The sequence below is a fragment of the Puma concolor genome, chromosome A1, assembly GCF_028749965.1.
Source record: "Puma concolor isolate L17-30 chromosome A1, mPumCon1.1.hap2, whole genome shotgun sequence".
Taxonomy (NCBI): domain Eukaryota; kingdom Metazoa; phylum Chordata; class Mammalia; order Carnivora; family Felidae; genus Puma; species Puma concolor.
The window spans coordinates 58,737,255-58,754,983 of NC_141667.1; the positions used below are offsets into that span (position 1 = coordinate 58,737,255).

At 37.2% G+C, this 17,729-nt stretch overlaps 1 protein-coding gene across 14 annotated transcripts in view; it reads left to right on the forward strand.

Annotated features, from left to right (window-relative positions):
* TENM2 (teneurin transmembrane protein 2) overlaps window positions 1-17,729 on the forward strand; it is a 1,151,751-nt gene that overhangs the window by 473,842 nt on the left and 660,180 nt on the right. The window contains exons 1-2 of one of the 14 annotated variants that reach the window (XM_086711085.1): window positions 8,615-8,706; window positions 10,215-10,381. The exons of 11 other annotated variants lie outside the window; for them this stretch is intronic. Coding sequence is in view for 2 of the 3 variants with exons in the window: in XM_086711226.1 (XP_086567352.1) it covers window positions 8,661-8,706 (46 nt within the window). In the remaining variant the exon portion in view is untranslated. Of the gene's footprint in view, window positions 1-7,711; window positions 8,707-10,214; window positions 10,382-17,729 lie in introns of those variants that run through there. 2 more of the 14 variants (XM_086711226.1, XM_086710890.1) reach the window with 2 other exon arrangements.

A 17,729-nucleotide genomic window follows, 5' to 3' on the forward strand; every position in this document is an offset into this window, starting at 1 on the left:
CATTTCATTCTGGAAACTGTTATTCAATGGCAATTGTCTTCTGGATTGATCATTCTTTTGGGGAGAGTTCTACCTTTTTTTAATGAAAAGAGTTAAATTTGGAGCTAAGAAAGACTTTGAGTGGAAGGGGACAGTTTACATGCAGAGTTTGCTTGCAAATCTTGAAAGTGGCACATTAGGTGTCACACACTCTGAGACACACTTAAGTGTGCACCCTCCAGAATGTGTGTTGTAAGTCCATCGAATTACATATTTTAGTGCATATCTCTTCCTAGCAGCTTCCAGAGCTTTTCAGATATTCAGCATCAGAAATTGCACTGTTTTATCCTGGATTTTACAAATAGCAACCAGATTATTGTAAAACAGAACTATCTGATAAGTAAGGTTGTGAATTGCTTTTGTGATTGTCATGGGTAAGAGTATTGGAAAAACCGGCAAACAGTGCAGTACACTGGCTACTACGAAAAGAAAGCCTGCAAGAGTGAAAGTGTTTTTCTGATGAATACGTTCAAGGCTGTGATCATCGTGCAACTTCTGGTTGGATTCTTTCAAATGTTCCGTATTGAAAAACATCAGGAACAAGAACCACATAGTCCACCAAAGCCTGTATTCAACTCAATGGAGAGGAACGTGAATTCTTACTTAGAGTTTCATTGAGGCCAACTCTATTCAGTCTACCATGGGAAGCAGAGGTTTGAGGTTCCCTTTTGATTTTCTTTCCATTTTTATTTTATGATTATGTGGCTGCTACTTTGGTTTTCACTTAAGTGTGGGGGGGGGGGAGTGTTCAAATCACTACACAAAAGAGAAATGGAAAACAGACAAGATGACTTCTGTTCAGCAGACAAAATCCAAAATGCCAGAACATGGTAATTAATGTAAGCAATTTTATAAGCAAAATAATTTGTTTTAATTGGCTAAATAAGATATGATATAATTATAGGGGGCCCCTGGGTGGTGCAGTCGGTTAAGCGTCCGACTTCAGCCAGGTCACGATCTCGCAGTCTGTGAGTTCGAGCCCCGCGTCAGGCTCTGAGCTGATGGCTCAGAGCCTGGAGCCTGTTTCCGATTCTGTGTCTCCCTCTCTCTCTGCCCCTCCCCCGTTCATGCTCTGTCTCTCTCTGTCCCAAAAATAAAATAAACGTTGAAAAAAAAATTAAAAAAAAAAAGTTTAAAAAAATAAATAAAAAGATATGATATAATTATAATATTCAATAAACTAATTTCAGAAAACTATATCACAAACCTTTTATCATATTATATACTCACTGCAATTTTGAAAACAGATATGAAAATGAACCTGAATTATCTCTTCTTTACAAGAAGGATACATTAAGGACTTTTGAAATGTTAGGGGTTATGTCTTTTTTTTTCTTTCTGAAAAACAGCAATTTATGGACTATTCAAAGATTGAATCCCCAGTGAATGCAGACAGAAACACTATGAGGGTGAAAAATCTTCCTTAAGAAAGCTCCTTTTGTTCAAGAATTAAGGCTTATGAGAGTTAAGGGTCTTCCACAGTGTTCTTTCCAATCATAACTCCCCAAGGAAGGACAAATCTCCCATAAGAGATGAGTGTATAATTTAGCTTGGAATGACCCCATCGGTGAGACCCTATGGAGTTAAGAAACCTCTCTAAGGATTAGTTGTTGATGGGTGAACATAAGCTGACTTCAAACTAATGTATAAGTTATTGAGGAAAAATGGTATCCTTCCAAAAGACAGTTGCTAATTCTTCCTATTGTGAGAATCTCATTTTGTTGGAAGGAGTTAATTTTGACACTAATTTGAACACTGGTTGACTTTAAACATGTGCTCAAGTAAATAATGAATAGCCTTTCATACCATTAAGGGGTGGAAAAGGTAAAAAAAAAAAATTATGCATTTTTGTCACTACTCTAGCAGTGATCTAACAACAGTTTTCTGAAGGCCAGAGACTGTGTTATAAGCTCTTTCACATAATTTCTGAATGATAGAATTTTATACCTATGAATACTTTCAATACAAACACCACACACACATGCACACACACACGCATGCATGCACTCAATGTACAAGATAGTACTCAAAGAAATACCAATATATATTATATTTTTTAAAAAAGTAAAGACAGTTCCTATAACCTTCAGGAAACTTAAAGTCTATGTGATGAAATAAGAGTGACCTATAGATATTAGAAGAATAACAGTTCACCAACAGTATGAGATATCCAAAGGGAGGGCGAGATTAATTTGGAAAATTGTATGTAATAAAATGTCCCAGGCAATGGGTTCTTTTGAAATTCAAGAAAAGAGCATTTACTATGAGCTAATATAATTTAGAAAGGATTCTTTGAAGATGAGGAATTTTTATATTGAACAAAGGGTAGCATACATTTAACAAAACAAATTGCATGGGAAATAACAGATGGAGATAGCAAAATACAAAATATATTTGGATATATATAAACCAGTTGGGTGAGAATAAAAAAAAAATTGCTGGAAATGAATTAGGCAAAATCAGGCGGTGACTTCACTCATTCCTTATCAAATAAATATCTACTAAGCACCCACTGTATGCTAGGCACTGCTCTTGGTTCAAGGAATATGATAATGAACAACAACATATCTGACTATATGAAGTTTATGTGAATATCAAAAGACTGATACAAGACAATAAGCATTTTATCCCATTGATTATCCTATATGTGGCACACAGGACATTTCTTAGTTCTTTCTTTTCACTTGTGTACAGACAGGCAGAGATCAAAAAAATAAGTGTGCATGTATATGCATACATATGTACATGCATACATATCTTTTATGTATGTATATATCTCTATTAATAAACACATTCAACATGTTAAATATTCAGTAACATTGCTTATCACTATGTACATCAAAAAACGTGATATTGGTTGGCTGAATATTTTATGCTATTCCAAGTTGCCTTAGCATTGTGTAGGCTTAGCTAGGAGGAAAACAAATGAGAATATAATTGTTGCATTTATTTAAAAAGAAAGAATTAAGGGTGACTGAACACCTTGAGTATTTGAGTGGTTATTTCTGCTTTTCTGTGTAACCTTAAATAGATGACTTTCAGCTAATAACCTACACTTTTCCATGCATGGAATGGGTGGCCTGAGGGGCCTATCCTCAAGCAGAATATAAATGCCAAGTATGAGGAACCAAATCAAATTGATGAGTATCACTTTCTTACAGCTTTTTTTGTGGAGGACGTCATTCATTTCTATCTGCATGCCTCATCCATGTGTAATGTTTATCTGCATGCTTCATTCATATGTAATGTTTATCTTTTCTATTATTTGGTATAATTATGAATTTTTTCGTAGAAAGGATGATGAAGCCATTTCCTCAAACAACAGTGTAGCTGAATTTAAATATGGTTAAAAACTTGAATCCCCATGAGCACAGATGATCAAGCAGTCAACAAACATTTACTGACTAGGCAAGCTACTTTGTTTAACATTTATGGGAGATACTAAAGATGCAGAGATGGTTTTAAACATGAGTATTGCCTTCACATAGTCTATAATCTAATTGGAAAAAATAGGGCACAAAACTTGAAAACCCAGATAATAAACCAAATACAGTATAGGCTAAATAGTCAATGATCATGTGGATAAAAATACCTAAAAGGTTGAAAGACAAAGGTTTAAATGTTGGCTTTGCCATTTGTTCCTTGCATGACATTGGGTAGTTAATTTTGTGGAACCTCAATTTCTTCTTCTGTAAATTGGTTCTAGTAGCAGCCATTTGGTGGGTTGTCATGAGGTTTAGAAATTATAGGCAATGGATACATCTTTGTCATTTAATAAGCACTTATTATTAAATATTCTTTATTGTATAGATGCTGGCTGTATACTAGTTATTATGGTAATGGATTTACATTTATTAGTTAGTTAAGTCATCACAATATTTTTCAGATGAGAAGAGTGAAATTGAACAAGGGGAGGGATTTGATAGATGTCCCACAATCAGGAAGCAAATCTCAGGGTCAGGAGTTCAGTCTAGGAGCAACTCAAAGCCAAGCTCCCACTTGTACATGCAACCTTTCCTGGAGTATTTAAGTAGCTACTATGATTAAAACAATTTCATCACTGTAAATTTCAGAAGGCCAAGAAAGTCTTTGTGTTGGACGTGGAACTTGTCCTTGTTCTGGATAAAGAGATGGATAAAGAGTTAAATGTGTTCTGATCAAAGAGAAGAGAATATTCTAAAGAGAACAAGGAATGTGCCTGAGGCTCTGGAAAGGATGTGTATGGTCAGGCTGAGGGAGCCTAATGCTTCTGTGAAGAGGTGATACAATGAATGTTTACATGGATAGGTTGGTGTCAAACCGCAGAGGTAATTGAATATGAGGGGAAAAAAATCTCTACTGTGTCCTCTAAAGAATTGTGAAACTTTGGCCATCTTTTTCTTGTAAATAATATGTATTTAAAATGAGAAAAGATATCAGTTACATATTTTAAGAGGCCAGTAATTAATACTACAATCGCCAACAAGTAATATGATCATTTTATTATCAGCCCGACACACCTCCTTAATTGTTTTTCCTACAATTTTTTTCCTGCACACTCTTTGTTTCTTCAGATGATAATGGCTTTCACTATCATTTTTTTTAACCTTTGATGGTTTTTAAGCTGATTCCTAAGATAATGAAATAAAACAGACTTTCAATTGACCAATCAATAACTATTGGGAATGGATGTCATTCAGAGTGGCATTTTAAGAAGGTTATTCTGGCTTGTGAAGGATGAATCGGGAGAATAAAAGAAAAACCTCTTAAAATGGTTGTTTTCAATAGCTGTGTCATGACAGTTCTGAGAAGCATCACAACTAATAAACTACTAATAGTAAAGAATTGTTTAGCCAAAGATTAGCTGTTTTATCCATTAGAGCAGATTCAAGGTCATCCCTAGAATAATGTCGCCTTCTTTCGCTTAGATGCCAAGTGCTTTCTTGAGAAGGGGAAAGGCACTGGTGTAACAATTTAGTTTGGTCTTTGGCAGGACCTTAGAAGTGTCTGCAGGGAAGGGCGTACTGTGTTTCACCACCCTTCATGTATTGCAGGAGAGAAAAGCATGGGGAAGTGCTACATTATAAGGTTATTACCATAGTCCAGACCAAAGTACCCAGATTGAAAAGGTACTAGAAGTCTGGAAATGAAATAATAACTCTAAGACACAGGAGTTGGGTGTGGTGCTATTTGATAGTTATTGATAATTGAATGATGAGAAAGAATGGAAAGAAAGGAGCTCTGGGTGACTCTAAAATGTATACATTTGTATGTGTAAAAATGTATACAAATGTATAATACACTTGACACAGGTGAGTAAACTGGGAGAACTACAGCTTGCTTTGAGAAGTGGGATCATGACTTTGGTTATAGAATTTGTTGAGTTTTAAGTGTATTATCCAAGTGGAAAGACCCAGAAGCAGTTTGATTAACTAGAACTTATAAGGAAGGTCAGAGTGGGAAGAAGTCTTCGAGAGTTGGCTATTTTGAGGTGCTACAATATCATCTATCTTAGCTATTAAAAAAATCTCAGAGCGCCTGGGTGGCTCAGTGATTTAAGCGCCCAATTCTTGGTTTTGGTTCAGTCATGAATTCACAGTTTGTGGGTTTGAGCCCCGCTTTTGGTTCTGCGCTGGCAGTGTGGAACCTTCTTGGGATTCTCTCTTCCTCCTTCTGTCTCTGCCCCTCCCCTGCTCAGGTGTTCTCTCTCTCTCTCTCTCTCTCTCTCTCTCTCTCTCTCTCTCTCAGAATAAAGAAACTTAAAAATATATCTTAGGAGGATTTCCTAATAGGAGGTAACATTTATGAAGCACTTGCTATGTGATAGGAACAGAACTCACAACAGCACATGTATTATTTATTCCCAGTGACAGCCCCATGAAGCAGGTATCATCATTACACCCATTTTAAGATAAAACAGCCACAGAAAGGCAAAATAACTTGGTCAAGGTCACACAGCAAGCAGGTGGTGGAACTGGGATTCAATCCCAGGCAACCTGGTTCCAAAAACTGAGCACTTAACCACTATATACTCACAGTATAAACACATGAGCATAAAGCTGTCCCATGGGGGGATGTCTCGTAAAAAGTCATATTCTATTAAGAAATAATAACATGATTTGGGCCACCTTTGGCACCCAGTATAGCCCCCTTAACTCAAGATATCTTAAGAATACATTACCTATATCCAACTGCAAGTGATGTCTACTCAGGGTACCTACCTCCTCACCAAGGAAATGGTAAAAATAAACAACACTGAAAGCCATTTATAGCTTTAAAAAAATCTTTTCGTCACCTTGATTTGTTTTTATCTTTCCTTGACTACGTCTTTCTGATCCTATTCGATAAGCCGGGGGCCCCTCCCTGCTTTTATTGCACTGAAATAGTTGTATTCTTGTAACAGAGTCTTTATTTTTATTGGCAGAAAATTCTTAGTCTGCTTACTCCCTTGTACAAAGTTAATTTTAACTATAGAACCTGTATCAATAATGTCATTTAAAGGAGGCTGCTTCCAATACATTGTGCAATGTCTGCAGAGAATTTTGGATTTACCAGGGCACCACTTCCCTAGTGACTCGCTGGCCCTGCAGCTTTCTTTCCCTGCTACATCTGAGCATTCTCTGTTCTCTGGCCAGCTGCCTTCTGTTCAGCCCCTATGTGTTCTCCATTCTCTGCTCTGCCTTAATGATAAGTAGGGCTTCATCTTGATCGCATTGCAGGGAGGGAGGGGGGGGATTGTTACTTCTGTATTTGGGCCCAAGCTAAAAACATACCCTCCGATTGGCAAACCACAAAAACTATAACACTTCGAGTTTAATAAGATCAAGCAGTCCCTCTTTTGATACAACACCGTGGCCGGGGTGGAGAAAGGCCTTTTTCCTGGACCAGCTCTCTCTCTGTATCTGGTGGCTTACACAGGATCTTCAAAATATGAGTAGCCTAGAGTCCTTGGGTATGCTGGTGGGATACACAACAGTTGAAGTGAAATGACTGAGTGGGTTTTTATTTTTAGCTTTTCCAAAATAATAACTGTTATAAGTAGGACACATGGGATTTATTTTCCATTATTAGAATTGCTTAATTTCAAAAATCTGGTCAGTCAAAAGCTTGGGTGTTTCCTCTTCCTGCTGGCTTACTACCACACTAGCTCAGGTTACTATGGAAAGCAAGCAGTTATTTTCACCAATAACTTACACCAAACACTTGACCTTGGGATCCGTAATTTACATCCTTATAAAAGAGGTCACTTAGGGAATTTAACTGTGTAATCCTAGCCCCCATGTGGCAGATGACGAGTAGAAATGGAACAAAGCTGGTGAAACACCATTTGAAACAATTTGATGTAGGAAATCATTTCTTTTCGACTTTATTTTTAAAATGGAACCTACTTTAAAATGGTACGGGAAGGCAGAAGGATGCAGTAAAAGTCTATGGAAATAGTGACTCGAAAACTCTGTTCCAGGACTCAAGAAGGCAAGCCTGTTGTCACATTTGGAGGGAAACCAGAAAGAATTTAGGCTTTCACTTTCCTAATAGCCTCTTTTCCAACACCTTTCCTTCAAACATCTCGCCTTCCCTTCTATTTTGCCTTTATTAATAAAACTAATAGAGAGAAACCACCTTTCAAACTTTAACCAGGCAACATAGCTTTTGCAAGTGCTAATATTTTTGGTGTGGGCTTTTTCTTTTAAAGACAATTATCAAGACGAAGCATTTGTTTCTTCTTTTGTTTACCCATGGCAGTTTGTCAGCAGTTATGATAAGTAGAGTTCCATCTGCCAGTAAAACTACGTTGCAAATTGCCATAGAAATTAGCAGCTTTCATTTTTGACTACATAAATAAATATGTGAAATAAATTGCACATAAATGCATCCTAAAAATCACAGGTACACCGCACAGTTAAATACCAATCAGACAAAACCAGAGACACATTGCGATTATCTCAGTTTTCAAACCTGGAGGATACACGAATGTGTTTCTAAATGAGAGAGGCAGGGTATCATGCTCGCTGAGATAAAAACAGAAGCCGCCAGACACTGCACTGTGGCTTTATTCTCAGAATCCTTTGCCTGAAACCCGCTCTGTCTTTTCTCCGTGTTCGCTCCCTCTCTCTGTCTGTCTCTTTCTCTGTGTGTGTCTTTCTCCTTCTCTCCCTCTCTCTGCCTTCTTTCCCTCTCTCCCTCTCTCCCTCTCTCCTCACTGGCTTTTCCCTCGTTCATTGTTCTCTCTCTCCTCCTGCCTTTGATGCACATACGTTGTCACATTCCATTGACTCTCTCCTCTTCTCTGTTCTTACACTCAAGCCTAGCGGTGCTTCCGCCAGGCAGCGGCAGCCTCTCCTGCGAGTTATAGTCATGTGTGCAGCTCAGTTTGATCGAGCGTTCCTTTTCTGCCTTTTCACTCTTACAAAAGATTAAAAGGTGGCGTCACATTGCTCCCCTGTTCCTTCCCGCAGGAGGGACTTAAAAGGGACAACAAAAACTAATCACTTTCAATAAGCATTTTCTTGCTAGGGAAAAGGAAAAAAAAAAAGAAAAGAAAAGAAAGAAAAGAAAGAAAGAAAGGGAGAAAAAAAAAAGGCAGGGGGGTGGATTTAGCGGTGTAATTGGAGACCGGTGGTGAGGATTGGGGCGAGCTAGAGATGTTGCACGCTGCTAACAAGGGAAGGAAGCCTTCAGCTGAGACAGGTAAGAGCGCCCATCGGAGGGTTTGACCGAGTGGCTTAGTTAAATCTCTGTTTTCACCGTTTTGTAATTGAGAAAGGCATCTGCAGCAGAAGCTGATTTTTCAGTCGGCTTCCTTTTGTTTAACATAGAAAGTACCTGTATTAATTTTGATGAATTAGAGCATGCAGCAAATTCAATTGAAAATAGATTTGTATAGTAAACGCATTTATACTGAATGATTTCTCCTCCGTTTTATTTAAGGAGAGAGACGACAAAGATGATTTTGATCAGAATAGCACTTTGCATTATGTTAAATTCTAAACAGCTAACGGGGAAAAATAATAATCCAATTGATCCTGTTTTTGAACTCCGGGACTTAAACCCTGAGAGGGAGCTGGCATTTGAAATTTTTCTTCTAACTGAACTTCTGATGTGTTATAATAATTTTTCACTGGAGGTTTAAGCAAGGGTAGAGTTTATTTAAGTCTAGTTGCTGGGGTGTGTTTCGTTTGGATCTTGTCAGTCTATATCTCCTTAACCTGTGTCAGGTTGATGTTTCATAAATGGAGATTAAGTGTTGTCCCAAATGAAATATGAAGTTAAAACATCAGGTTAGGGCTTGTTTTAGAAAAGGATCCAGTAAATAATTAGGATAACTGAATTATGACAGTTTGAAGTGGGAGTTAACTCTGGAGGTGCTGTTTGGTAAGCCTTCCTGGATTTTAAGCAGCTCAATAATGAAGGGGGCTAATTATCAGGTGCAAGTTGGAACTTTGCATTAGGACCCTAAATATAGAATACATGTGGACTTTCGCTGTAGGTGGCTTTTAGGAAGCTGTCCCTTTTGTGTGCTGTGAATGAGAGTTGTGGATTATATTTGATGGCATTTCTCCTTTAAAGAGCTTTGGGATGAAGCTTAAAAGGTTCACATCTATTTTAACATTGAACAAACACAAAATGCAATATACTGTAGTCTCCCGGTACCTGATTTTTATTACTGCTGCTGTTGTTTTAAGGTTTTGATAATTTATTTTTAACCTCAATCTTCGTTGATTTTGTGTTCATTGCCTTTGCTACTAAAATTTATTGTTGGCATTTATGAACTGAGATTTGGGAATGCAAACAAACAAACAAAAAAAAAAAGCAAGAGGAAAAAAACTAATTAGCCAGAGTTTTTATTTAAGGATAATAGAAATCCAAATTATATCCAGGTATTTAACCTAGGATGTTACCTAAAATATTTGAGTTAATTTTTTAGATAATTTTTTGGGGGTGGGAAAATCTGAATATTAAAAGTCTGAAATTCTGTTAAATGCCTCTCCGGAATGAGATATAGAAAGGTGACTTTAATGCCTACACAAGGTTTGGTCCTAGAAGGAGCTGCTATACTGTGGCATTGTTGAAGCCAGCAACCATGAATGAGAGGATATTGTATGTATGTATTTTGTGATAAGATTTTTTTTCTTCCTGAGTTTCCAAACTGGTCTTGCTCCTCAGCACCTTACTTTGGCGTGTCTTGTGTTTGCCAGACCATCTAATGGCATTTTGTGGGTGCAGCACGTGAATCCAATTTTACGAGTACACATCAGGAGCTGCTGAATTTTGGGGAGTGGAGACCAAACAGACGATGGGTCTCATCAGACTTCATCACGGAGAGATAGTCAACAGAAGTTCTGAAGGAAGACCCCTCATACAGGTGTGGGGAAACTTCATTTTTCCATCATGGTGAAAAGAGCAGAGAAAGATGTGGCGAGGGGAAAAAGAAACTGCTGTAGCATGTTTGATGGAGTCATGCTGGTGGTAGCATAGTGAGTTTTTAAAATCACATCACCTGTACTTTTCTTTTTTCAACTTAAGAAACTTTGCAGAATCTTGAAGTAGTTCCTCTCAAATTCAGTCCATGTCTCGACATAGCTTTCTCTCATAAAATCTTTTCTCTGACTCCCGCTTTACCCAACTATTCAGTGTTACGCTGTCACTGATGATGATGATTGTTTCCTAAATAAGTGGCAAGTGTTGAGAAGATGGGCCCGGAGAAATATGTTGTCTGCATCATCTATGTGTTTTAATTTTGTTTATGAAAATGACTTCTTCAAGGTGAGGAGATGATAAATTTGAAGTTGTAGCTTGGCTGTCTGTGCCCGTGAACCACTGCCCTTCTGCCTTTTCAGTAGAGGTAAAGTGGGAAGAAACTATTCAGTTGTAAACTGGATGGTAGTTCAGCATGAACTTTTTAAGCAGATGGTAACCAAAACTATCCTTATTCAAACTATCTGATTCATATAAATAGCATTTTTCTGACTTTTCCAGTAGATGTTGCTGGAGAGCAAAGAAAAGATCATTTTTTACAGGAAAAAAAGAAATGCAGTAGACTTATAAAAGCCAACGAAAAAGAGCCTTCTCCTCAAACTCCGCTGATAGCATTTTGCATAATTTGCTAATTAATGAATAATATTGAATCATTACCTTTTATGATGTTCTATAGAAAGCTATTAAAACTTGAGTTGGATTTTAAAATTATGAGATTGTTCTCTTTAGTCCCTATATATAATGTCTGTTTGCTGTTTTCCGTTTTTAAAAAATCAAGTTAACTGCACATTACTATTCAGAACATTTCATCCCTGAATGCTAAAACCCTTTAACATGCAAATATGATGTCAGAGGAAGAACTGAAATAGAATACTCTGAGAAGAGTAATGATCAAACGCATTATAAAAATATGCACCAGTTGCCAACATGTAATGAAATATTAAGAAATTAAAAGCATGCAACCTCTAAAGTAATAGAATTTCATTGCTCTGAGACTGTTTTCCCCCTGAATATTAAGTGCTTAATAGATCTATCCGTAAAAAAACAATCAAAAACCTACATGGTTTGTCACTGAAGTTCTTTCATTATATGATTTTGAAAAATTAGTCCAATAGGATTTTCCTTAGCCTAGCAAATGTAATTAACATTGGATATTGAGTGCCAGATTTCCAAAGCAAAAGCCATAAAACTGGATGGAGAAAACAGGAATGCAGAGAGCAAACATCAGCACTACAAGCTGAGGGGACCTTACTCTGCTGGTAATCACTTTGATAAAATGACAAAGATGTCCCAGAGGAGCCTGGAATTCTAGTACCCAGAAGGAACAGATGCGATTTCAGGCAGCCAGTGACCTCTATCTGTGGGAATATTTATTTTTGGAAATGTTCAATTAACCAATTTCAATGATCAAAGAGAAGTGTATGTGTGTAAATATATATATATATATATATATATATATATATATATATATATACACACACACACACACACATACTTTGTGTATGTGTGTAAATATATATATATTTACACACATTCTTTTCCTCCAAGGCAAGAGGAGCCTTGGAGACTACAAAAGCACATTCAGATAGGACAGGGGTACAACCTGTGTGGTGAAGCTTTAGTGTTTCTTACCCTCAGTCCAAGCTCTTTTCTGGTGGATTTTTCTTTTACATTGAAGCCCTTCTTTGTCAGTTTTCATTCCTGAGGTATGAAATGCTCCAGAGGATGTTTTGATTTAACATGCATTCATTTCTCTTTTCTGGGAGAAAAAGAGTTTATATTTAGAAGGCATGGGTGTCCACTACTCCTATTTTATAATTAGCACTGTAAGTCCACTGGGTAGGAATAAGGAATGGTCCTTTTTTTTTTTTTTTTTTTTTTTTGGTTATTTTGCTTTGATTCAAATACATTTTTTGTGCTCGACCCATAGTGGTTATTTATTTATTTATTTTTATTTTTTGTACTTAAATAAGAAAATCTTTAAAATTCGATGGGAGATTTTCTTTTTCTGGTTTGTTTGCTGTTCACTTTTGGTGTTCTCTGTTTTCATTATAGTTGTCAAGCATTGACTATGCCCAAAACACCCTGAGTTAAATGTCCCAAGTAGTACCTCTAACAACAACAACAGCAACAACAACAACAACAACAAATGTCTGTCTTTTCAGTGAGAACCTTAGGAAGACAAAAGATGTGAACCATACCTGGAGAATTGCCTAGTGAGTTAAAGTGTGCTCAGTTCTAACTCCTTCCTTAAGAGAACAGAACAGAAAAGGTCACTGCAGGTTGAGGGGATACTGAGGGTGGTAGACTTTGAAATAGGAGTGAAAGGTGAAAATACAAAATAATCCTGATGAGCAAAGTGAGGGGTCAGGTGGGACAGAACACCAAAAAGAATGAGTAATGGCAATATGATAGAGAGCCCTGAATGGCAGGTCAAGGTATTTAATAGCCACTCAAAAGATGGGATCTGAAAGCTTCTAAAGGAATTCCTTTGGAAAAAGGAATGGAGAAAGAGTGGAATAGTGGGTCCATACTACACCCCTGCCCACCCCACAGATGCCAAAATGCCTATCCTATTGTGGCTGAGGAAGCTATTGTGACTAGTGAGATATTGCCTTACTTTTTAGGAGCATTGTTGAAAAAATAGTGAGAACCCTTTGTCTAGAGGCCAGAAACCAGTGACTTCTCTATTGCATTAGCCTAGACCAAGGTGGTAAGGTTGAGAAACAATGTTGAGGGAGGGAGAGTGGTTCTGAGAAATGCCTCCTTATTGTAATTATTGCAATTTCTTGTATGTACTATAGATGTCATGGCCTCATTAGGCAGGGATTTTGTGTATATGCATTTGTTTTCATAAGAAAAGCTTCCACTATTTGTCAGAGATGTGACCTGTAAGTTAGAAGGTGTGATATTCTCTGCATACTATCTGTATATAATCAATTAATGTTATGTTCACCTCCTGTTTTCTGACATTGATTAGGATGGATTTTTATGATCTTTAAGGGTTTTCATCTCTCTGAGAAGGGTTTTCATCTTTCTGAGAAGGTATATACTTCATTTTTTTTTGAAATTAATTACCTCTCTGAATTGTCTGTGTGTCAGTCACTTCCTATAAACCCTGAGTAACTTACCTTAAACTCTTAGATGTATAGTGTATTTGACTGACAAACTCAGCTGTGGAGACTCCCCTAACTATATAATGAAAGTGTGTATGTTAACACACAAGATGTTTTCTTCCATCCAGTCAACTTCATAATGAAAAGGAGCAGAAATAATTATTAGTACAGTTAAGTAAGAGGAGTGCCACCCTTTTCCTCAGAAATTGATTTAACCAGCCTATTCAGGTGAACAGGGTTACCAACATCACCTTGGAACCAAGCTATAGATGATTGCTTCGCCTTGTCCTCCAACCACTTTAATCTAATTTGTTCCATTTACTTCTCTAAGCTTTTTATCTTCCCACCATTTTAATACCATCAGAGATGGGGGCTGCCCATGACATTCACACTTGACATTATCAAACACAAAAGGCATCACTCATGCACTTGACTGCATTACAATGCAAGGGAAAAAAATAGATCCCAAAGGCTTAGAAATTATTGTTTCGTACCTTGAATGTAGCTGTTTGTTTTTTGTTGTTGTTGTTTTTCTGTTTCCCCCAGTCTGCCTCATTTGACTGTTTTTGCTTCTGTGTGTTTTCAAAGAGTTCTGAAAACCCTAGAAAAATCAGCACTTATAATCTATAACACACACACCCTTATGTTCACTAATGGAAATTTACAACTCTATTATTAAGTGTTATTTGCTAGGCATCAACCACATTTTGATGCAGTACCGAAGTTGAGCCTTGCGTTTGAGCTTTTTTTTCACCCGTTGACTTCAGTTCTTCTGATAGACAGCTGTGGACAAGCCTTTCCCCAACTCATACATCTGTGGTTATTGCAGTAACTCCATTATTGCTGTGTAGACCAAAAATCTATTGAATCTATAGCAGTCCTGTTTTTGTTTACCCATGAAATCTTTGTGTGTGTGTTAGGATTGGGGAGGGATTCTTAAAGTTAATGTAAATTTATTTGTACTTCCCTTTTCTTACTATTCTGAACCTTCTATTCAAAGACAATTGCCTCCTTGCACCTCATATGCGTGGCAACATTTGTGAGTTGGTCAAATAGTGTTATCAGATTGCAGTGAATTGCTTCAGTAGTATTACATCATGCATCGGGATTGCGTGCGCTGTAAAGCTCTGTAAAACAGCCAGCTACATGGTATCCTACAGGTTTAATATAGTTCTGCAGCCTTGTACTTGGGAAGGATTTCTGTAATTGGAGACAATCTAGCAAGGAGAACTTTTTAAGCCATTGGAGGCCAAAATACAAGTTTTTGAGAAATGTGACTTTATAGGCTTGAAACTGAATGGATTACAAATTTCTCTTAACTGGACAGAATCATAATTGCATGTATAGTACAGTCCTGATTATCCAGGGTTTGAATTTCCAGCATGGGGATTATCCAGATTTCTTCTCTGACTCCCCTGTCTTTTCTCTAACTACCTGACATGAATCATTTCTCTAATCATTGGCACCTCTGCTGATGGTATGGAGGGCATGTTTGAGCAGCAAAATCCAAACCAGTGAATTATCTTTCAGAAGACCTAATTATGTAAAAAGTCTGAGTGGATGGGTTTTTAAAGCTATTCACTGAAATTTAAATCCACTAAAATTTACAATTATTCACTGACTAAATTTCAATGTTGGTGCCCCTCTTTCTATTTATTTTACTCTCATGTTTAAGAGGCAAAAAAAGTAAATCGGCCTGCCTGAATGATGTGAAGTAATTCGTTTCATTGTTCTGGCTTATGTCATTCCCCTCACTTACTATCCAAACCAACTACCTACCATTTTGAATTAACTAGTTGGATATTGTGCCTAGTTGGCATTTTATAAGGTCACTTGGATCACGCAAGTATACCTTGTGCAGGTTATCAGGGTTCTGATTAGCATATTGCTCCAGTATTAAGTGCAAAAGTAGATTATTGGTACCCAAACCCCACTGAGTTAATCTCCAACACCAGTTCTCACCCATTTCCATCATCAGTTCACAGCCTTGAAGAACTATTTATATTTAGGATTTGCGCCCCCTGTATGTCGTCAAAGTCCCAGAGGACTTCAAAGACTTTAAAGCCTCTTAGACACCAGAATTAGGCTCAAATGGTAAAAGTATAGGAAGTGTGACTGGCTTTTCCAGAGAGGTTGTAATCACGGAATAGGTATGGACATTACCAGCCACTTTCCAAGTTTGCAGAACAGGACACAGGATTCCACCTACTGGATCTTGCTACAAGATCAGAATTTGATTTCCTCTCCTTTTCTTATACATCAGTTGTGGCTTGGACATTTTCAGAATCTTGTAGTCATATCTGCCACTTTGTAACAATGTCTTAGTAAATAATCTACTCTTCTCTTATACTACCCTTATTTGACAAACATTTCTATAAATAACTGGTTGCTTTTTAAGATGCCTAATAAAACTTGGTAAGATGTTTCTGTTTCTAAATCTATTCTATAATATAATATAAGTGATAAAATATATACTATCTAATATATTTAGCACAAATATACTAAATGGCAAAAAAATGTTATAACTCTCTTAATACTAAAAATAGTGTTACCAGATCAAAATTGAGTGTATTAGAAAGAAATTTACTTCGAGTTTTTAAATGCTGAGGTGTTGTTGATGATGTAGTGTAATGACCAATAGTTTTCCACCCATATATAAATAGAATTTGAACAGTAATATAGTACGCAGTACTGAAAGTGGAAAACTTTGATGACTATTAGAAAAATAATTGACAAATCTAGTCATGAGTTCTGTGTATATAGGAGATGCCTCATCCTTTTTATGTGTGTGCACGTTTATATGCACATACATGCGTGAATATGTTTCCTGTCTATATGTGGATACTTTTTTTTTTAACGTTTATTTATTTTTGAGACAGAGAGAGACAGAGCATGAACGGGGAAGGGGCAGAGAGAGAGGGAGACACAGAATCAGAAGCAGGCTCCAGGCTCTGAGCCATCAGCCCAGAGCCCGGACTGCGGGGCTTGAACTCACGGACCGCGAGATCGTGACCCGGGCTGAAGTCGGACGCTCAACCGACTGAGCCACCCAGGCGCCCCTGTGGATACTTTTTAAAAAAAAAATTTAATGTTTATTTTTGAGAGAGAGAGAGAGAAAGAGTGAAAGCAAGCATGAGTTGGAGAGAAGCAGAGAGAGAGGGAGACAGAGAATTTGAAGCAGGCTTCACACTGTCTGAACAAAGCCTGATGTGGGGCTTGAACCCATGTACCATGAGATTATGCCCTAAGCCAAAGTCGGATGCTCAACCTACTGAGCCACCCAGGTGCCCCTATACGTGCATACTTCTATCTCTATCTCTGTAACAGTATCTATATCAATATCTTTATCTACTATATTAATATTTAAAGGTAGATAATGGGTATATTCCTAGTAAGATAAAGTGTGACCATATGCCTGGTAAGATACTGTATTTTTCTCCAGGTGACAGTATTAATTTCCCACAATCTGATGTTCACTGTGCTAGGCAGCAGGATGCCAGATGAACCAGACATAACTCTTAAGGAGTTCATGATCTAGTCCTGAATTAGAAATTATTTTAATGTTGAATGCTTCACTTATGAATATATTTAACAATTGGAAACAAAGAGAAAAAAATTCAAAGGTTACAAAGCCATCTGAGCTCTCACTAGATACATCTAAATTTGATATGCTTTATGGGGTCAGGAGGAAGACTGGAAAAGAAATACAAGTATGATTTGGGGGAAGGGTATCCTCGCATGAAGTGATCTAGTCTCAACTAAAAGTAAATTTGGCTTTATGGGAAAGCCAGGCTGGTGTGCCTGAATTCTGTGTTACTTCCTACTGCTGGCAAGTCACAAAACAAAGATAGGATTAGTTTGTTTAAAATTCACTTTTCTTTGAGTTCTATACTAGTGAGAACATAGAGAAAGTGCTATCAACATGCTTACTATTAAACATATACACCTAAAGGTCTTGTTTGAAAATGTATGTAAATAATATGTGCATATTTTTCTAAAATGAAATGGGCTTATATGGTTAAGATCATTTTATTCTCAAGGTGCCTGGGTGACTCAGTCGGTTAAGCATCTGACTCTTAATTTCAGCTCAGGTGATAATCTCCTGGTTCTTGAGATCAA